At 31.9% G+C, this 23362-nt stretch overlaps 1 protein-coding gene across 5 annotated transcripts; it reads left to right on the top strand.

Moving 5' to 3' along the window:
• Window positions 1-358: 358 nt before the first annotated feature.
• On the top strand, window positions 359-18842 carry LOC132760215 (transcription factor GATA-4-like). 5 transcript variants are annotated; one of them, XM_060752134.1, is made up of 7 exons: window positions 359-515; window positions 7048-7978; window positions 12740-12912; window positions 13298-13402; window positions 15715-15840; window positions 16073-16217; window positions 16618-18842. In XM_060752134.1, exons 2-7 carry the CDS (start codon window positions 7195-7197, stop codon window positions 16965-16967), a joined length of 1683 nt encoding a protein of 560 aa, XP_060608117.1. In that variant the 5' UTR covers window positions 359-515; window positions 7048-7194; the 3' UTR covers window positions 16968-18842. The 5 variants fall into 5 exon arrangements, with proteins under 5 accessions (XP_060608117.1, XP_060608120.1, XP_060608119.1 ...); XM_060752136.1 differs by lacking the exon at window positions 359-515 and adding an exon at window positions 681-1090; XM_060752133.1 differs by lacking the exon at window positions 359-515 and adding an exon at window positions 681-1221.
• The last annotated feature ends 4520 nt before the right edge of the window (window positions 18843-23362 follow it).

The raw sequence follows: 23362 nt of genomic DNA, 5'->3' as shown, positions 1-23362 counted from the left end.
GCATTAATAAATCACTATTCCCTTATCTAAAAATGGGCAGTTTCATGGGCCGTGCTTTAATTGCTTGATTACCGGTGACAGACAGGCTCACGTGATTCCATGCCGGTTCGCGCAGAAAATAGTAAATCTTTTCGCGTATTTTGGACGAAGAAATAAAACCTATGGGTGCCATAGTCTCAAGTTTCAGTATAATATAACGTGAAATGTAATTTCTGAAACCTTCAATCTGGCATTACATTCGAAAAAAAATCTCGTTATCACGACCATAATTTATAATTTTCCGCGTAAGTGAAACTCCGCCTACTTTGTGACGTCATACGTAATGGCAGCTCAGGTAAACATAAGTTTTCATTATCACAGCTACAAGTTAAAATTCTGATACGAAGGTTTCGCATTGGGGATATCAAATCAATGTTTTTAGTTTTCAAGTGACCCTTAAAGCTAGAGTTTGATAACGGTTTGTTATTGCCATTTAACGATTGAAGCTTGAGAGTAGCAATCTATTCTATGACAAGGTATGTTATCTATATATATCAATTCAGATCTTTTATATCTGGGCATCCTTAATTGTTAAAGAGCTATATTTTTAATTCTTCTACAACATTTTACTATTCTGTTTTTATCATGCTATTATCATGCTGAATTCTGTTTTAAGATACTGCAGGCGAAAATCCGCAGATACCGCCTGATATGCCATGATATTTCGCGATACCGCCGATAATACCCTTGCTTGCTTTCAAGATTATTGTAAACGGGATGAAATAAAATTTCATTAACATATACGTGTGTGATTTGAACTCTTTGGAAATAATATTCGGCGTCTGGAATTAAATTATCTTCGAGTTAAAACGGAACTAATGATGTTTAATAGAGAAATGTTCGATTAATGCTCATTGCGGCGCGCTTGATTACTATTTAATGAAGTTCATTAAGGAAATGACGCCACACGTGTGGCTGACAGTGTAGCTTGACCACTGGTCATTTGTTGTTTCTACATTAAATTCATCAATCAAATATAAGTTAAGATAAGCAATATGACAAGTTCAACTGGTATGGAATTCTTGAAAGAGGATAAGCACCAATGACCGAGGTAGACCTTGCTTTAAAATGTATCTTTTGGTCAATTCATTTGCAGCAGAGGTTGTTGAAATTTTAGGAACTGCTTAAAAATAGTCAGCGAAGCAATATTAAGGACTACTTATTTATGTAATTCAGACCAGGGTAAGTTGAATAGAATGTATAAACAAATTGTTATAAATAACTTTAATTCCGCCGACATATTTGAAAATCTCGGAGATTCTGTGAGATTTTATCGCTTGTTTCAACGTTTTATAATCATTTATATCATTTTATCATCATCGTTTACTAATTTGAGTCAGAAAGACGAGTAATCTATTTCTTTGGTTTCAAAAATATTCCTAAATATATCATAAAACTTATTTTCATTATTTTTTATTAAATCGAATTTTATAACAGCTTTTCATTAAGAAATGTTTTTAAAAATGAACTTTTATACTGTCAATGATTAATATATTATTAATGAAGCTGATAATATTTATGTACTATAATACATACGCCTATTTTTGTGGAATTTATTAGTTGTACATGAATATTGATAGTATAAATTCCTGAATGCGAAAAGTAGTATTATCAAAGAACATACCGAAATAAACTAATGCGTTATTCTTTTAAAAAACTCCAACAAATAATTCATATCAATGATAATTATAGGGGTAAAATATATATTAAAAATACGGGACATTTCCAATGAAATGATAAAATAAGAACTAAAGTGCTTTGAATTCGGCACCTTCGGATATTTTATACCCGCAGAAATTTACAATCGCCGCATGATTTTACAAGCCTTGGTTAATGATGTCCGGCAAGGTATTCCGAAGTTTGACATTTATAATTCTAGGATGTCAGTCTACTTTACGACCAGTTTGTTGACATTAGGTCTCACTTAAATTTTCAAATATTAATAAACGCTTACTTGACAACGAATAAAGACGTATAAAGGCCGAATTTTATGGCCGTCACATTATAGCTTAATAAACAATAGGTAGAAACTTATAGAAATTTTGGGCATTATATAGTTCGCGACGCTAATTAATATTTATAGGGCATCTTGAGCGAATGTTTCTTACCCCTAGCATATAGTAAATCAAACATGCATCAGATCAAAACGGACCTGTATTTTTTTCTTCAAAATGAAGAAATGGCGTGGTTTGTTTTATGAATCATAAATTTAAGGGATCATGACAAATTACGCGTTTGTTGAATTGTTTGGTTTCTAATTGCCGTAGGGTTTAAAATGTTTAATTAATTGACATTTAAATATTTTGCTTCGCTGGTCTGCATTGGGTACATTTTATACATATTTATAAGTTAGGAAATAAACAAAAACATTCCATGTTTAATGGACAATCAAAACACTTTTTGGCTTCCGAATACTTTTCAATCAATTTATATTTATAAAAGTTTAGTACATGTACATGATTGTACTTAATGGTTTTTATTTAGAAAAATCTGACGTGCTTATTTATTAAAATAGTGAATATTTTCAAATGCGGAAATTTTGCTAATAATTTTACTGAATAAATTATCCGTAAGGATCAAGATTTGTCCCATTTCACTGTTATTTATAGTAAATATAACTTTCCTCAAATTAAACAATCATATTTTAGAATCTTCGGTTTATCAGAAACATTTATGGACAGTTTTAATGTTTTCGATGAATCATATTTATAGAGATACATGTTTATATGAACGATTTCCAAAGTCACTTCAAGATATTTGACATTTTGAGTTTCCAAATTATGTTTCCGGGGGTTAGCCAATTTAAACGTTTCATTAATTTCGACTTGGTGGTGTCTTTTCAGTTTTGCTAAATGAAACACTTTTTTGGAGTTTATTTTTCAAACGGAAAATGTAAAATAAAATTACTCTTTTAATTATGTTACTACTGTAAGAATACCATTATTAAGTGTCTCAAACAAAATAAAATGAATAATTGTGTACATGAAAAACATAAATGGTACATAAATAAACATTCATCAGCGACAAATTTTTTTTCGTCTAAGTTCTTTCTTAGTTCTGACATCCTGTGGCTTCACGGGGAGTTCAGACTACCAGACGAATTTTTTGTTTACACAATTAAACCAAAGAACATGTAATTAACTCAATTTATTTAAATTGTTTGCATAGCAACCGAACTAAGGCTGTTACTCAACAGGTCCCAATTCTCTTAATGCGCCAATAAACTTCTTATCTACCGAAAACCTTCCCGAAATCAAAATAGGGGCGATTGGCTTCATTTATGGCCCCTAATTCGATGTCTTATTGCGATGTAGGGGATCAAATGTAGATGATTTAATCCCCTAAATCTCCCTAGTTACGAGTCTGTTTATTTATTTACTTATTATATAAGAAAATCCTATTTATATCAGGAATTTACATACTCATCTTTATACACAAAATCAGAAACAATTTTGTATCTAGATAAATAATAATGATAATACAATAATTTTCAAATAATAATCATAAACACAAAACAAAACAGAAGAAAAAAATGAAAACAATGATGTTTACACTTAAAAAATATGTCAGCATCTAAAAATGAATGTTAAAAGTGACCAGTTCAGCAGTGCCACAAACATAACCAGTTTCCATGGTTATATTTGAAGACCCTCGAATTTAGTGGTGGTTAGTCAAAATATATTGACGTGCCAAAGCTTGATTCTGAGATATTTTCGTTCTGGGGCAATATCTCGCTTTAAAGGCGAGATATTGTCGCCGCGCAGTACAATTAGTTGGACTATGTGGTGGTATTCAACCTTTTCGGCGGCGTTTCAAAAATGATTTATTTCTATGTTTATTCTTATATACATTTACATTACATTCATGCGTATATATCGAGACCGCAAACTGTTGTAAATCTCTCTATATTTTATAAAAGTTACTGCAGTTTTGCGATCAACCCTCCATATTGCAATTCTTTCTCTATCCACGAACGTATAAGAATTACAAGAGACATTTATAAAACATTATACATTGAAGCTGAATCTTCTTGTTTAAACATTTATTCTTCTTTTTACAAATTTCGTTTATTACTTTATTTATTTCCAAGTACTAAGGTTCAATTATTTTTAACCGCATAATGAACCTGATTAAAATCAGGTTCTGTGACACGTAGTAATTATAATTCCTATAAAGAATGGCTGTGTACATATTTTATGAAATTGTTTGTATATATACTGTGTGTACATAGAGGAGACACGAATAAAGAAACAAATAAATAAAAAAATATGCACAAATCATACATCTACCCACAAGGACACTAGTTGTACAAAAAAGAACCATTAATGTTACCAAAAAAACAAAACAAAAAAAACACCCCCTTTAAATAAAAACAAAACAAAAAAGATATTCATAGCTTTATTCTGGACCTGAGATAATTGCGGATGTAATTTCTGATATTTTTCTAGAATGATTTATGTTTTGTTTAACAATAAATTATTTCTTTGATTTATTATATATATAATATAGAAGTATTGTTTGATGTGCACTTAGTTGTTCAATAGATTTGAATTTTGAACTTTTATTGCTTGTTTTATAATGCTTGCATCGTATATTGTAATAATATTTACATTTTGTTTTTGTTTATATCAAATATTGTTTATGTCGTAAAATAGGATTTAAAATAACATTAAAAATAACATTTAAAATAACATTTTAAATAACTTATCATCAATAAATTATTCAAAAATAACCTGTTATTATTATTTTTTTTACGAACAGTATACAGCCGTTTCAAAAACATTTATTTTTAGCAATCTTTTGTAATTCATCTAACGTTATATGTTGATATGGTATTCTATGTAATGGCCCTATGATTTTAGTATATACATTGTATGGAATCTATATATACGTCATCAACCATCTACTTTGTGCATTCTTTTTTCGTATTTGAAAGAAACATTTGACCATTTCACTTCCTGACAAAGTTTCACGATTTTTGGCGGAATAATCGCAGACGCAAAATTTAGCAGACGACCTCTGCCGTGTAATCGTTAAAGAATTATCGCAGGTGTAAATTTAAAAGTCTATATTTTCGTGCATGGCGAAAGATATGATGACGTCATTATGATTAAATATTAATACAACAAACTTGTCAAATACTGATAGCTTGTTGAGATCACCTGCTCCTCGTGAAAGTTTTTTGATAATGTCGTCTGCAATTAGTACGTACAGATAAATAATATTATCTTGTCATCTGCCATCATACGTACAGATAGCTTTTATAAGACTGTTTCTTAAATATATTCCAAGAAAGCATGCATCGCTATCTCAATGACACAGTCCATCTGCAGATGTCATCTTAGGACCTCAGTGATATGAATTAGTTCTGTAAAATAGTGTTTCAGATTTTTCTGCGCATGAATTCCTCTAAAAACTAAAAATACTCGTGTACTTCAAAAATTTTGTAGTGTTTTTTTTTTGAATCGGTATAATGGCTGGAGTTTTTGGCGTGGTTTCTTAGCGCCTTGATATTCAAAGATCACGTTTTTTAATTGACATAGCGAACATAAATTAAAGTTATGCAACAATTAAAATTTGAATAAGTGTCCATGTTTTTGAAGCAGAATTTACGTAAAATATGTATAAAATGTGCATTGCAATATCGCTAAAATTATAATTTTATGAAGAAGATTCTTAAAGTCTAAGCGTGCAGTTTAAAAGAGCAAAACTTTTGTTGTTGTTTTATACACATAAAATTATTCACATTAAAGTGATTCTTTGCAATATTAAGAAATACACAAAGGTACAATTAATTTTCATCTTTTTATTTTATATGAAAAACGCAAACAAACTATGAATCCTTTAAAAGATAACTCGTTTATTGACCATGAATTAAAAAAAGTTTGTGATACGCCCATTTTTTTAAATTATAAGTATCTCTAAACAGGAACAGGATAGTGTTTTGCTAAGCACATTATTAAATGCATCAGTTTGCTGATTTTTCCCCCCGCAAATAGCTTCTTGTTAATAATGCTAAAATAAATATGATATTTTGCTGAACCGTTTCCTAGGGAACATTAATCATTTATTTGATATGGTTATATACATATGCAGTATATCATATAATGCCCGAAACATGAGCTTAGAAATAATGCAAGGTGCATGATAAAATTTCATCCAAAATTTCAACCAAAATAAAACGAGAGAATAAAAATGTATTTTTATTATATGAAAACGATATAGTATTATTTCAGAATATATTTTAAGCTTATATAACTCAGACATATGATAATAAAATGTGTCAAAAGTGCTTTTTTGCATGTCTTGTTATTTTCAAAGAAATGCTCATGACTCCTGCAGGCAACATGGTTTGGAACTTATTTATGATGTTACTTGTTTTGCAGTTGTTTGTAAAATTGAAGAGATCGTGTTAAAATATTGGATAATACACATTAAAACATAACAGATGTTTTGGAGAAATTCAAATGAAAATTACAATAAAAGAAACGTTTAAAGAATAGTTAACATAGTTAAAAAAAACAAAAAAAACCCATCATACTGTAAGGTATAATGTGCATACGATGACATTTTAATTAAAATTAACTGTTTGTATTCGCAGATTTTTTTTTGCTTACTTGCGTTCAGTTATTTTCATTATTATCTATAACCATATTATATCACGCGGATAGTCCCGCCTTTTTGACACAAACCTTGTTCACGTTCGATTACACGAGATATCCCGAGATATCTCGCGATAATGCCCCAATATTCGATAATAAAAGGGTAATGATAATAAACATTTTGTCATATGATAATAATGATGACTATTAGGAGACAAGTGTAATTTATGTATGATTATTTATGATAAAATTATTTTTGTAAATGATTATGATGATTGCTGAATGCACTTTTTTTCTGTCCGAAAAACTTCTGGATTAAATTATTTTTAAATTATAACGATATTTTTTTTTACGTTTTTTAATGAATACTTTTTTTCTTCAAAAATTAGTTTCTTTTTATTTGCAGATTCATCAATAACTGAAGAAAGAGTGAGTGTTCTGCGAAAGGAATATTTTATTAACGGCATCGTTAGTTTCGTATCTGAACGGACTCACGGACTCTGAATTAACGACCTTGTTTGTGAAGGTTAGATAAACTTCTAAATGGAGCTTAATGGCCTTATCGGATATTAGTTGGCAGAACAACACATCGGTACAATCATCATTAAAAACGAACGAAGAATTTCATTCATTAAAATCCGAAACTAAAAAAGCTGATTTCACTAAAAGCCCGAGTCGGGCAATGCAGCCTGGCTTGAATTTTCAAGATAATCGATCTTTGTTGCAAGGTGAAGACGTTGAAAGCTTTTTTAAAGACTTAGAAGAAGGTCCTGAAACCGGCATTATAAAACAGAATATTGAATCAGAAGGACACGATAGTGACACCAACTCAAAACTTGATACAAATTCGGACAGTAGTGCTTCGACAAGCAGTGAAAATACAGAAATGTTTCAAAACTCAATGCACGCAATGCCAATGGCTGGATCTGCCCCAACATATGACACTACAGGGGCCGCAGTCGGCTCTATATCATCAATGCATTCGGGTGTAAACCCGGTTTATGTTCCAACCACACGAGCCGTGTTGCCACCAATGCATTATATGACAAATGGTGCAGCCCAGGGGGTTTCCAGTACAAACTCTATGTGGCCCATGAACACTGACACAACATATAGTGCAGCAAATCCACATTCCTCTGTTAGCCCGAGATTCGCATTTGCTCCATCGCCAAGTTCTCCCATTTCAACCCCTACCGCACGAGCTGACAGCAGCTTTGCAACTCCATTGGCACGCTCTAGCGGTATAAGCCCATATCCAACTTACATGGGAACACCGGAAATTACGTCATGGAATTTTCAAATGGCGTTACAACAGGGTCTACGTCAAACTGGTCCTGGTAAGTTAACTCCTTTACAAATACTAGTACACGTATATAAATTATGTATATATTGTGACTTATACTATAACTATAATGGCTTTATACCAGAGGAAAAATTGAAATTCTATATTTATTTTCATTGCGTTATTTTAAAGCAAAGTCTTTTTGAAAAATTCAATTTGGAGATTCTTTTTATATTCTTCATTTCTTTGAAATAGCTATAGTTTAGACTATTCGGTTTCTATAATGTGTTGTAAGTCACAATGCCCTGTTGACTTAATTTTAAACAATTATAAAACAAATGGACTGTTTCAAAGAGCAGTGGTGTTGGTGTTGGTAGTTTACCCTCCGGACCACGACAGACAGCGGGTTAGTCACATTGAAAATTAACAAGAGCAAGCACACAGCAGTATTATAGCAGCGCGTATTTGTATCCTGCAATTAATGGCATCTCGTTGTAACAAACAGCAAACGTTTTGTTTTACATCTAAACTATGACAGTTATGTTCTTGCCTGACGGTCGGCAGCGTATGGCATTAAATTCCGTGAATAGTAAGATCTATGTAATGTCAGTTTCAAATGAAAATAATGATGCACTATGGGGGAATTATTTGATAATTTATACGTTCCGATTCTTATCAATTTTTGATGAAAACCATGCAGCTTTTTTTGAGACTTTCATTACCGTTTAAAATAAATTCTATATATCAGCATTGAACAAGCTGTTTGTGGTAAGTATATATAAATTGAAAAAAAAATTATGTCATTAAAATGCGATAACATTCCTCTACCTCTGAAAGCTTTTCATTTATTTTTCTTCGCTACTTTTTAGGACAAGTTCTGTGTGAATTATGTGGTTAAAATAGAGCTTTATATTAATATGTATTTTGTTTTTAAGAATAATTAATGCTGTCGAATGTTCTTCTTTCTTATTTATTTCATTTTATATCGCACGTGCCTCTAGTTGTCTAGGTGGCACGCGCCTTTACGTCATAAATCAAGCGTCTGAGAAAAGATAATGATCAAAATGGCTGCCGATAATGGACAGCAAGCGAATGCAATGTAATAAATTGTTAATTAACAAGGAAAATAACGACATATGAACACGGACTGTAGTGTGTATTTCATCAAATGAAAGCCTGTTTTGGCTTATCACAGTCTTCTGATGTTCTCTCTGACTTGAAAGTCCATTCATTATGTTTTTGCCGTAAGATTTTTTCCCTATCTCATACTTTGTCTTTTTTTGATAAAGTAAAGATAATTGGAACAATGAGGAAAGGCATGTTTCCTTACAAAAAAAAAAAAACTCCACAAAAACAAGCAATACAGTTTCAAAATTTTCATTTACCCCCTACACCTGTTTAGAAGCCCTAGCAATATATGTGTAATGGATTCTCTTTTCAACACACTGTATAAATATTATATATAAAACTTATTCTCTCGGAGAATCCTCATGCAATTAACTAACAGACTGATTAAACTGTAATTCAATTCAAAACGAAAATTTCCAACTTTCTTAACACAATTTATTTCGTTTTGTTTTGGAATGTAAATCATTCATTGGTTTCCAAATCGATTTTTAACACATCTTAATAACCTGTCATTTTTCTTACGTTTACTTCTGTCAGTTTTAAAATTGTAATATTTAGATATATCAGCAATCGGCACAGTATAATATTACTCTTATCATATAATGTTTTCAGTAAGTATTTACTCAATAACAGTTTGGTGTCAAATCGCTATTTACAATTCGCTTCTATATCTCATCCATTATCAACGTGCATTATCAATTTCACTAGTGTAATCTTTGTAATGTTACTATCTTTTTTTTGCTGGTGAAGGGCCCTAATTCAAAATCTATAATGTAGTCGTGCGTCTGTGCTAAATTATTAACCATAGGCTTTTTAGAATACCCATCTTAAGCTCATTTTACTGGTAATTATCTGATAAAGAAAATCCTCTTTATTACAAATATATCTTTATAGCTGATAAAACCCCTGTTTGTAATATATTACTACATATTAAATATTTCTCGTAATGTAAACATAAATGGGTGACTTTACTGGGTATCGATTTTTACACCTTTAAATGCGACCCTTGCCCAAAGTAATCCCAAATTCCTTTTCTTATCAGCACACCGGGGTAGCGGGATGACAATTCAGGTATTTCGTTTATTTTTCGTTTATAAAAACCATTTCGGAATACACATAAACCCCACCCGATTCATTTCCTTTGCATCATAAATCTCGTGTCTCCGTACGAGAAGAAAACCGAAATTCGGCGCTGTTTGGAATTTATCGATGGGATACAAGGGTGCCATGGATTTAGAAGTGCAAATAAAGAATCCAATTTTAAGAGGTTTACAAGATTTATTTGGTCTTGACCCTTTAATAATATCTTGGTTATAAAACAATGTAGAGAACGTTATTTCAAAGTTTTAAGAGCAGTTGGAGTAATGCTTCATTTCATCCCCAAATAAACTAACGATATAATTAACCACATTGCGCATCCCAATCATTTTTAGTCTTTTAGTATATTTTGTGCGATTCCTTTTTATATTATTGAATATTTATTCAAATTAACATTATTTAGGTAATAATATAATCTTGCGAGATTTCATTGGCATAATGCCGGTCATATTTTTTAATTAATTATATGCGTTTAAGGCAAAGAAGGGTATCAGACGGGGTTGACAATTTTAGGCACCGAACAGCAAGGGATACTTCTGTTAAATGACAAATGTTTGAGCAAATGATAGACAAAAATGATTGACATAACATGAAAGCGCAATAATCCATTGCCGACTTTTTGTTTGACGTAGAAATGTTATAATCCGTACTGTAAACACATCACTCCCATCATCCTAGACGTGTTGGCTTCTTGTAAACAAAAGGACGACAACGATTGCAATGAAAACTATTCGGCAATAATTTAAAATGATTTAAATGCAGAAATACCTTTGAACGAAAAATTAATTTTATCATAGATACGGAAAACTTTGTTTCAGGACCTTTATATTTATTACTCACGTGAAATGAATGTTGAACTTTAGGGAATAGTTTAATTTGAGCATTAGTTCATCCCACAATTACTTTAAGACATATAGGCCATTATTTATCATACGTCTTTTCAATGAACGTGTGTTTGCCAATACAAACTACAAAAAATTATGCCTTGTTTACAAATATATTGTAAAAGATTTTGACCTTCCATTCTCGAAAGCACTTGTACGATCATTTGACAAATAAAACTCTTGAAAATCGTTCAGCAAACCGAATAAAAGACCCACAGGTTAATTCAAAATGATTTACTGAATATAAACAAAGGCTGTTTAAATGTCAAGGGGTAGAAGAACACTTTCAAAATTGTCTTTTTTCCTTTCATTACATTCTGAGTGTATATATAATTGTTCACATTGAGCCATACATTGAATGCAATTTTTGAAGTTTAATATATCATTTTGCAAAACATTAAGTACAACACAATACAAATTACAATAATGACTGATGTAATTAGGATCAAATTTAGTATCAGACTCCTGATCAATATACATGTATTCTAAATTTTCATTTGCATAGTCTACCTATAGAGCAACCAATAGAGAAATCTTGATCTTTTACAAATCTTTGTCAGCACAGGGACAGGAACACTGGAACACTAGTTTAGGTAACTGCTCACCGTCGTATGAAAAGTAACACTACAATAGTACTAAAACTATCAAGTCAGCAAAACAAAGAAATGAATGCAAAGTCTTTAAAAATTTCCTATTTAAAGCATGCTTCCTTCAACACGTTTGAATTCGACATTTCCTCGTTCGTGCGTCTTCAATTTGTATGTAGCCATTATAGAAACAAAAATAGTATTAAATGCACATTAGATATTCTTATCACAATCATCTTTTTTCTTATCAAATTTAAATATTCTAACATCATAAAAAGACGGTTAGAACGATTCCACGTAATGGTAAATTCAAGTTACTCGAGCATTTTACACATTGTCTTATCATAGTAATAATTCGTTATCCGACGTTATCAGGAAAAATATTTTATCTAATACCGATACGTTTTAAGATAGATAAAATAACGGTTTTCTGTAAAATAAAATAAATTAAAACTAAAACACACTCCCGCTTAATTGGTATAAAATGGCGGCGTTACGCGCGCGGCGCTGCGTGGAACTAATGTATTATTACGCGTAGTAACGACGTGCATTCAAATAAATCATCTCCTGTCGATGTTATCACATCTACCGGTTTAGCACTTAAAATATATCTTATCATCAATTTAATGCACTTTTGCATCATAATAACGATCGTCATTGTCATAATTTGGCGGATCAACAAGTGCGGTTCCTTCATAAGAAAATCGATGCCATGAGAATCACTTACATAGATAATTTGAAATTGTAATTTGATGGAAGCAAACAAATAAGCTTCAATTATGAAAAATGAAAGACATTTAACCGTATTTTATATGATTGATATCTCATTTTCTAGCTGGCAACATACTGTTAAGGAGCATGCTGTTTACTTCTTGCTGATCGTACGTTCGATTGAAAAAGTAGTCCCGTCGAGTTTGTTGTCATCATATCAATCAACGAAGTTTGATTTGATGAGAAGTAATATCAAGTAGATAAGGATGACCTTTGTGACAGAAAAAAGTGTCAAAATGTTTTTCCCCTCCTAATATCCTGTGGTGATTTAAAGAAAAGCGACCTTAGAACTGTATACATGTATACCTATTATGCAATACTATGTGTATAAATGCGTTTTGATTGTAGATGGTCAAGAATATTTTACTGATCTAGAAGGAAGGGAATGTGTCAACTGCGGGGCTATTTCCACTCCACTATGGCGCCGTGATGGAACCGGACACTATCTATGCAATGCCTGTGGGTTGTACCATAAAATGAACGGAATGAATCGTCCATTGATTAAACCGCAGAGACGATTGGTAAGGATATTTTTATTTTTGCATTTTTATAAGCATTAAATCTCTTGCACTCCACTCGGTGATTTCCGCATGTTCCCGTAATCAATCATTGATGGCAACGGAAATTCCCGAGTGGACCAATGGCTACCACATCCTAGCAAATCACGTGTTCATGTCACACTCATATCATTTCCTGCACTCAAATCAAATTTTACCTTTATGCATTGGTGCTCGTTTTTATCAAAAACTTTTATCCTTCAACTCGTTCAAAATATTTTTCACTTTGTTCTTATAGTTTTAAGCTCAGTTCATGTGTGATTTTGCACGATTTTTTTTTCAAACAAATTTTCCGAATTCACGTTAGACAACTCATGTTGACTGTTTATCTTTTATTTTCGTATTTTAGGGCGAGTTCAACGAGATGCTCCCCTATCAAACTGACCCGTACGGGCAACCCCTGAATCCGTGGCGTGACATGAACACGGGATTTATTACTGGCGCCAGATCAAAAGTAGGTCATCTATAATTAGAAACATTTAAAAAATGACACCATAACTAAAATGATGTATATTCATTATTTCTTTAATAAAATGCCTGGAAAATTATTTCTAAAAGAAGGATAATTTGTATTTAGATTAATTCCTTTTCTTTGCTAATTGTGATGAATACCATGTTTTGTTTTGGTTTTATATTTATATAATATTATATACACATATGCAACTAATATCTGTAAAAGTCAATCAATTCTTTTGCTAAAAACTTAATTGAAATGTTGAATAATTCTGACATATTAACAAAAATACATATTAAGTAAATTTTCATTTATATTGGATATAACAGCATTAAAATACTTCTTGGGAAATATATATAAAATTTTAGATAAGTACATGTATTATAGTTTATCAGCCGAAAAATGTTCTGTTGAAAATGTCAGTGATACCGGACGTGACTTCCGGTTTAACCATACGAAATTTCTTAACTTTTGATGATTCAACATAATTCATTTATCCTCCCATTAAATTCCAGATAGATAGTAATTTATAAACAGCCGTAAAAGTTCAATCGAGATCCTATCAAACAGTAATGAATCAAAATGGCCGCCCATGGCGCCGTTCTAAACGGTCTACTTTTCCTGCAAACACCTCAAGTATTATCAACCGTAAAAACTCCTTTAAATTAATTCTCGAATTCTAGCTACCTTGTACATAGAATGTTTATTCACAAGTTTTAATGTTTAGGCCAATTTAGATTCATTTCCGAGTTATTTTTGGCGGGTTCTGGCAAACCTTATCTTTTACTGATAAGCCCAACGGCTTGGAACATTATGGGTTTGTAAGAGTCTGGAGTTGGCTTATCTCTATTCTATATATCCAAAAATCTTGATTTCAAACTATTTGACTGATATAAATATGTTTCTGTGTTTTATCTGTGAAAACTAGATCCTCTCTCATTTTGTTACCATGTTATATTAGTATACAACTTCAGAGTTTTTGTGCCAATTAAACATCCAGAGTTAATTCAGTGCATTAACATTGTAATGAACTGTTAATCATTTTTTATAATCTATTTGTTTTGTTTTACAAAAAAAAATTTAAGGACCAATAACACTATAAAGAAGTGAATAAATCCTAACTTTGCCTGACAGTTATAAAAGTTTTATTTTGAATCCAAGTTCTGTCTCAAAACTAAGAAGTTTCATTGGTCATTGTACATTCTGTGGCAGTTTCAATCAAATACTCGAGATATAAGTTTGAGCATAGAGAATTTGTTTATACCCTCGGACCCAGCATCTTATATAGAATATTATGCAAGAACATGTATTTGTGTACATTTTGAGAATACACGACATGTTTCACGGTCTATTTAACAGAATATAATATTTTCCGAGCAGCCGAATTATATCATTCTCCTTTAGAACGCTGTTTCATTCACAAATTACGACATACCCGATAGGTATCTGTATTCTGTCATCTGTTACGACGTTAAAGAATGCTTTACGGTAAACCTTCCGGTTTAGATGCGGCGATTATCGCTTCGATCGCAAGAGCCGAAAATCGTCACTCGGCGCCGGTAGTGATAAGAATATCTTCTTAAATTGAAAGTGAAACCAATAAATCACAACCAAGTTAACCCTATGATAGTTAATAGCTGCCAGTCTATTCTCCTCGGCATTTACGCCAGTGTAATGTTTTTCAAGTTTACTGTTGTCTGAAGAATTTAAACGGTAGCCATTTGTCGCTTGAGTTGCTAAGAATTAAATCTCTTTGTTTTCATTGAGATAAAGAACTAAGTGGAATGACCAGATGGCTTCATCAATGATTGTTTGAAACAAAAAGCCTGGATTACCGTCTGTGATCTCTCCTCTGTTTGTTTTCCGAAAGAAACACGAGTTTGCTTTTACTCATGTCCGTCACTCAACAAATTTAGTGGTATCAAACCTAGATATCAAGATGAGTGACGTGTTTTCACTGTTACGCACTGTAAGCCACCACCAGGCGGCGCTGTTGAGTAGGCTTTTAGTTTGAGTGTTGAAACATCCGTTTCCAGGATAATGTTATCTTGGCATGCGTAAATGGTGAAAGAAACACGGAGAAAGTGACAAGAAATCTTAATAATCGATAGGTCAATGACTACAAAATCTTTGAAACATTTCTCATCCATTGAACATAACATAAACATAAAAAAGCCTTTATTAAGTAAGAAAATAGTCTACAAAATAATAAAAAACTTATAAAAAATAAGCGCATACATAAAAGGCTGAGACAGAAGACAATTGAATGTAGCCCTGACTATCTTATACATTTTATACATTCATTTTTCCAGTCGGCAAGCCGCCGTGTTGGTCTGTCTTGTGCCAACTGTCATACAACGACGACGACGTTATGGCGTCGGAACAGTGAGGGAGAACCCGTATGTAACGCTTGTGGACTCTACTACAAACTGCACGGGGTATGCCTATAAAGCATATTTATCATTTTATCATTTATGCAGTCTTTATAGTTCATCTATTTTGTCTTTGTTTATCAACTATTAATGCTTAATTTAGTTTAATAATGAGTAAATGATTTTTAATAAAGAAATGATGATAAAACCTAAAGATGCCAATAAAATGTCTTAGAATTTTACATAATTTTCTTTTGTTACAATTTAGAGTTAATTTATAACATTTTATCACCTGTAGGTCAACCGTCCGTTGGCTATGAAGAAAGACGGGATCCAGACACGGAAGCGGAAGCCAAAAAGTCTTAGCAGCAAATCAAAGAATGGATCCAGCACTCCAAATAATTCTGGTTCCGGTGCAACAGTAAAGACCGACCATTCAGAAGGTACAATTTCATTTTTACAAAAATCTTGTATTGCCCAAATGTTATTTTATTGTTTTAAAACATTCAAATTTTAAAAATCCTAACAATTCGAAATACATTGTAAATCGATAAAAACAGAAAGAGAATTTACGCCAGTAGTTTATATTATATTACGTTTTGTTACTGTATTAAAAGACTCTGTTGTCATTTATGCTTTTCTTTGAACATTTCGACCTCATTATCACTATTTCAGCACAATTATTACATAGATATTTTATTTCTAGTTTGTTTTCTACCGCTATATTTGTAATATTTATTGCACCAGCGTAAGCAAAAAAATGTCCTGTATGTATTTTACATACAGAATAATAACTGATATCATCTTAATTTTATTCTTACAAAATGTACTTTTATTTTTCAGATATCAAACCCAGTGACTCGCCATCAAATAACAATAATAATACTGAACAGAGTTCAAGTCCTTATAATCTTACGTCACTTCCGCCAATGAATAATGGCGGCATTCCCGGTATGATGTTGCCACAATCACTCGCCACATATCATTCTGCAGGGCAAAGGTCAGATTCCAATATCAAAGTTGAAACTCCAGAAAATCTGAGTGGACATGCGCAGTACAGTACTTCCTCCCCTGGAAAGCATCATTCAAGCCTCGATCAGGATCAGCACTACTCGCATAGCGTTAGCTCTATGGGACTAACATCCAATGATACGTCTGCTTCTCTCGGTACCGTTAGTGTCGGTGCAAGTTAAACAACACGTGAAATCTTTCCAAATCTTTCATGCTAAGATTGGAGGACGAATGCTAGTTTGTTAGAACGACACGTTTCATAACATAAGAAATAAAAAATGCACGGACTTTACGTGTTAGATTTACAAGTTCCGTGAAGGAACAATGAGATGGTTGGGATATTTTGCCGTCTGACAGAGTTATTTGTTTACACTGGTGCTATTCTCCGGTGCTTTATATATTCGTTCATCTGACATTAATTGCACAAATAATTGTGATGCAAAATTCATTCCGTGTTTTATTTACTAAGTTTAGATATTTATATGTATAATTTGCTGTTGACCTATGGTGCATAAAGCTTAGACCTGCAGGAAACCAAAAGTGACTGACCTGTGCCACTAGTATAGAGCCAGGCCAGCCGACACTGTCAGCACATCTGTGTAGTCTGACCAGGTTTTGTACTGATCGTAGATCACTTTTTATAAGTTAATATTGATATCCCTTAAACTTCAAATGAACTTTTTCAAATTCAAAGCAGTCCAAATCCATTGCAAAAATTCAGGGTTAATGTTGCCCTTGTTTGATAATATTAGAAAATAATTGCGATCATGGCTTATGCTTTAATATTTTAGCAGTTTGAAAATTAAAATTACAATATACTAGATTGTACTAATATTTTATGATGATAAGGTGAATATCAAAAAGTTATTGACCTGGGTATTGTGATATTCACCGAGGCTGACCAATCACATCACGAGGTTATTTTTAGTCATAAATGTATAATAATATTTATTAATGTAAAATGAATGTCTTTATAGCTTTTGAACTTTTAACTTTGTATTTCTTTAAGAAATGATCAAATTCATTGTTTGCTAGCATTTTGAGTACATCTAAAATAAAGAAACAATGGAGTACATTGTATTTATTTTCTTTTGCATCGACTTGATGAAAATCAATGTAAATAAGATGGCTTTTTGAATTATTAAAATTTTCTGGATGTTAAATTAAACTTTTTATGTTCATTTTACACATTTTATTCGCTATCATCCACGTTTCATTATTTTCTTTCTAAAAAAACCAAAGTACCTCAGATGGTTATAAATAATGCTCGCAGAAAAATAGTTCTAGTAGTAAAATGTTTAGTTTAAAGTAGTCATTCTTATTTGATATTTTTGTATAAGAGGGTAAGGACCTGAGGATTGTTTTGAGTATTCTATTTTTAGAATATTTTGTTATTTTCACATTAATTTCGCGATTTTGTTAATTGTATGATTTTTTAGTTATAATACATAAATTATTTCATTGCTTTTCCTAAACGCCATTTTACCTAAGATATAGGGTATATATTTTGTCCATTAGATATACAGTTTTAGAAATCCGATTTCGTTCATGTATTTTTTCTTGTTTTTTTTTCTTTTTTATATATATAAATGCGTATGGTTCATATGGAACGCAAATGACGTCATCGTAAACGTTTTACTTCTTGTTACGATGCAGTTTGGTTAAAGCAAATAATATAGCTCCCCGCCATTTTATTTCGAAATTAAATTGCAAACAAAGACGAACAGGATGTGTCTCTATAGTTATACTCTATACATGTATATTACATAAAACATAACATATTGTGGGGGAAAAAACTGTTGGTGGATGAAACTTCTTCCATCAAAGAGTTTGAGAATTGTCTTTATATATTTCTATTTTTTGTTTGTTTGTTCATATACATTTATTGCGTCGAACAGTAGGGTCCGATTTTATGCTGATGTTATTTTTCTATTTTTTGAAAATTGAAAAGAATCGTATGTATTAATATTGCGATATAGTCTTATAATATAGTAATACCATTATTTTACTGATTTTTCCCTGTCATTTAAATGAATAAAAGATAAATATGTTTGCTATACACGACTTTTTTGTATCTTCATCATACATTCATTGACAGCCCACTAACCTATGGTATGACAGTGACTGGCATACTGCTTAAAGAAGAAGCATCATTCACAGCGGCATTATGAATATAATACACGTAAATGGTTTTCATTTGCTTCGTAGTTGATATCTTCTATGCATCTACATGTACACTGTTATAAGATAACAATGCATATTTAAACTTTCAAGAGTGTATTACATGTATTTCTATCAAAATATATCAAGGTGGTAAACAATTATTCATTCGCAAAACTTACTATCTCTGAATGTACACTGTATTACAATAATACTTGAAAATTTAGGGGTGTATTACCTCTTTCAGGTTGAAAACAATTATTCATTCGCAAACATGACCATGTTACTTTTCCATAGTTTGGTTTTTCCATAAAACACTAAATGTATAAAAAATGTTGTAGTATGGTGGCTGATTTACGCCATGCTTTTTTGCCGTGGTTATAAACTGTCGTCCCACATTTTCGTGGTGAAAAAGTAAAAAAACAAAACAAAAAAACTCAGTGATATTCTTCCTTGAAACTTGTGTAATCGATAACATCATTACATCATTGTACTGAAAGTAATTAGCTTTTTTTCACCCGTATTCCAGCCAAGCCAGTCTGTACAACCGTGATTATTCTGACCAATGTTAATATTGTTGGTAGCTATTTTTTAATTTTATTTTGATATTACAATTCATTAAGTTTTGAAGGGACTATTTCAACCTCAAAATTGGGCAAACTCATTACGTTAATACAACAGGTTAATGGTCAATCCATAGACACCTGGCAAGTTACCAGTGTAACGGTAAGTGGATACCGGGCACCGGAATTAAACAAATGACATTCCAAAGGCCAGCTGGGTATCATCTTGACTTAGAGTGAATCTGTGGCGTAAAGGAATACAAGTATTATCTTTGATGTGGCATTATGGGTAATTGTAATACGATTATATAAGATTTAATACAGTAGATTATGATTACATTTACCTACTGTCCAAAACTGACATTTAGGTAATCCACAAAGTGATTAAGATTAAACGTGCCGCACTTATACATATATAAGATATTAGTCATTGTAACTGAGGTGAAGGTCATTGTCGTATTGTCATAACGAAAATATAGTACAGCGCATTTGTAACGTTGCTTTTCATTGGACAACCGTGACGTTAATATTTCTCATATACATCTACACTTTGTAGAATAAGAGATTTAAATGTTCCATTTGACCAGTATTGTATGTTCATTCGCTCACTTCGTTTTCCCAGAATGATTATTTTTATTGTGTAAAAATGATCAAAAAATTAAAAAGCGTTGCACCACTTTTCACTCAAATCGAACTAAAACAGGGTCTTTCTATTTGAAAGACCCTGGCTAAAATAACACAAAAATACGGTTTATTTCGAGTATTCATGTTTTTCTTAAATATCTTTTAAATAAGTTCCTGTTATAAGACTAGTACCCAAGTTGATCTTTATAATAAATTCAAGATTTTAAATTTAGGTTTTTAAATCTAAATGGAGTGATTTTAATGAAGTTTTCTTCTGCGTCTACTTCTATAGTTAACATGATACATGTAATAACAAATTTGATTCAGAAACTTTCGGTTTGGGAGTACAGAAATAGATACATGCAGAAAAAATAAATGTTTTGACTAAAGATGAAAATATTTCGGTTAACCGCAATGTTGTCTTATTCCAGAAAATAGCAAAATGGTTTGCAAAACGATATTTTAGCAACACCTACTTTATTTACGTAAACAAGGCTATATTTACGAGTTAGTCATTTGTCAAAATAAATTATTTCTGATAAATAAATAGTTTTTGTAACCATATTGAAATAGCATATTGTAGCTAAAATGCTCATGTAAGTCTTAAAACCTGCTGGGCGCAATCATAGACCAGACATTTAAAGCAGACAACAATTCTCCCAACATGCAAATGTTTCAAATATTTTACTATGAATACATTTTGCTAACCTTGACACGGATATCAAAGGCTGCTTAAAAAGGAACCACATGTACTTCATGTTTGATACAAAAAAGTTCTGTTGATTGCCTGGCTAGCTAGTCTTTAGGCTTAAAATGGTTTGAAACTGGTACATAAATTGATAATAGTGACATTCATCAACGATAAAATTACGTTCTGTTTTAAGCAGCATGCCTCGAGAAAATAACAGAAAATCTACCGCTTTATTAATTTGTCAAAACCTCTATTCTAATACTAGTACAAAAATCATTTAAAAGAAATCATAATATATCGCCATATTTTTTACATTTTTATTTCGAAAACAGGAAGTCTGTTTCCAACATCGAGATATACCGTCTTTCCAAAGTACATGTATTCAATATCGGGATCCGTAACCCGGATCCGGAATCGTACAAAACATATAGGGAAACGAATAAACTACTTTGGTTTTGATATTGGTCCCAATTTTTATCAGAAAAAAGTTATCAAGTAAATAATTACATCTCATATATTTATAATGACATCGATTTGAAATCAAATTTGAAAAAAAAAGGATAAGAGCACTTGAGGAATACGATCCCGGATTCCGGGTGTACCGGATCCTGGGATTTTTCCACCCCCACTGTGAATATATCGGCTACTTCTTTAGTAACTACATAAAGGGAAAATATAAGATCCATTATTATAAATAGAAATTGATCAATGTACGTGAAGTAAATGACCCATCATGTATTCATATTTGTATGAACGAAAGTTGTTCCATAATGTATATGAATAGGAAATTATCTATATGTATATGAATAGGAGATTCTCGTTATGTATATGAATGGGAGATGTCTCGTTATGTATATGAATGGGAGATGTCTCGTTATGTATATGAATGGGAGATGTCTCGTTATGTATATGAATAGGAGATATCTCGTTATGTATATGAATAGGAGATGTCTCGTTATGTATATGAATAGGAAATGTCTCGTTATGTATATGAATGGGAGATGTCTCGCTATGTATATGAATGGGAGATGTCTCGTTATGTATATGAATGGGAGATGTATCGTTATGTATATGAATGGGAGATGTCTTCTTATGTATATGAATAGGAGATGTCTCGTTATGTATATGAATGGTAGATGTCTCGTTTTGTATATGAATGGGAGATGTCTCGTTATGTATATGAATGGGAGATGTCTCGTTTTGTATATGAATGGGAGATATCTCGTTATGTATATGAATGAGAGATGTCTCGTTTTGCATATGAATGAGAGATGTCTCGTTTTGTATATGAATGGGAGATGTCTCGTTTTGTATATGAATGAGAGATGTCTCGTTATGTATATGAATGGGAGATGTCTCGTTTTGTATATGAATGAGAGATGTCTCGTTTTGTATATGAATGGGAGATGTCTCGTTATGTATATGAATGGTAGATGTCTCGTTATGTATATGAATAGGAAATGTCTCGTTATGTATATGAATGGGAGATGTCTCGTTATGTATATGAATGGGAGATGTCTCGTTATGTATATGAATGGGAGATGTCTCGTTATGTATATAAATGGGAGATGTCTCGTTTTGTATATGAATGGTAGATGTATCGATATGTATATGAATAGGAAATGTCTCGTTATGTATATGAATGGGAGATGTCTCGTTATGCATATAAATGGGAGATGTCTCGTTATGTTTATAAATGGGAGATGTCTCGTTATGCATATGAATGGGAGATGTCTCGTTATGTATATGAATGGGAGATGTCTCGTTATGTATATGAATGGGAGGTGTCTCGTTATGTTTATAAATGGGAGATGTCTCGTTATGTATATGAATGGTAGATGTCTCGTTATGTATATGAATGGGAGATGTCTCGTTATGTATATGAATGGGAGATGTCTCGTTATGTATATGAAAAGGAGATGTCTCGTTATGTATATGAATGATAGATATCTCGTTATGTATATGAATGGTAGATGTCTCGTTATGTATATGAATAGGAGATGTCTCGTTTTGTATATGAATGGGAGATGTCTCGTTTTGTATATGAATGGTAGATGTCTCGTTATTTATATGAATGGGAGATGTCTCGTTATGTATATGAATGGTAGATGTCTCGTTTTGTATATGAATGGGAGATTTCTCGTTATGTAAATGAATGGTAGATGTCTCGTTATGTATATGAATGGGAGATGTCTCGTTTTGTATATGAATGGGAGATGTCTCGTTATGTACATGAATGGGAGATGTTTCGTTTTGTATATGAATGGGAGATGTCTCGTTTTGTATATGAATGAGAGATGTCTCGTTTTGTATATGAATGGGAGATGTCTCGTTTTGTATATGATTGGGAGATGTCTCGTTTTGTATATGAATGGGAGATGTCTCGTTTTGTATATGAATGAGAGATGTCTCGTTATGTATATGAATGAGAGATGTCTCGTTTTTTATATGAATGGGAGATGTCTCGTTTTGTATATGAATGAGAGATGTCTCGTTTTGTATATGAATGGGAGATGTCTCGTTTTGTATATGAATGAGA

The sequence above is a fragment of the Ruditapes philippinarum genome, unplaced genomic scaffold (assembly GCF_026571515.1).
Source record: "Ruditapes philippinarum isolate M1 unplaced genomic scaffold, ASM2657151v2 ctg264_1_1_1_1, whole genome shotgun sequence".
NCBI lineage: Eukaryota > Metazoa > Mollusca > Bivalvia > Venerida > Veneridae > Ruditapes > Ruditapes philippinarum.
Note: the sequence above shows the minus strand (reverse complement) of the source record. Positions and strands in the feature narration are given on the sequence as shown.

What these genes read in the sequence shown, in the direction of transcription:
- LOC132760215 (XM_060752134.1), top strand. Translation starts at nt 7,195, where the DNA reads ATGGCCTTATCGGATATTAGTTGGCAGAACAACACATCGGTACAATCA. An exon ending in TTAAACCGCAGAGACGATTG is followed by an intron (nt 12,913 to 13,297) that starts GTAAGGATATTT and finishes TTCGTATTTTAG; the next exon opens with GGCGAGTTCAACGAGATGCT. An exon ending in TCTACTACAAACTGCACGGG is followed by an intron (nt 15,841 to 16,072) that starts GTATGCCTATAA and finishes TATCACCTGTAG; the next exon opens with GTCAACCGTCCGTTGGCTAT.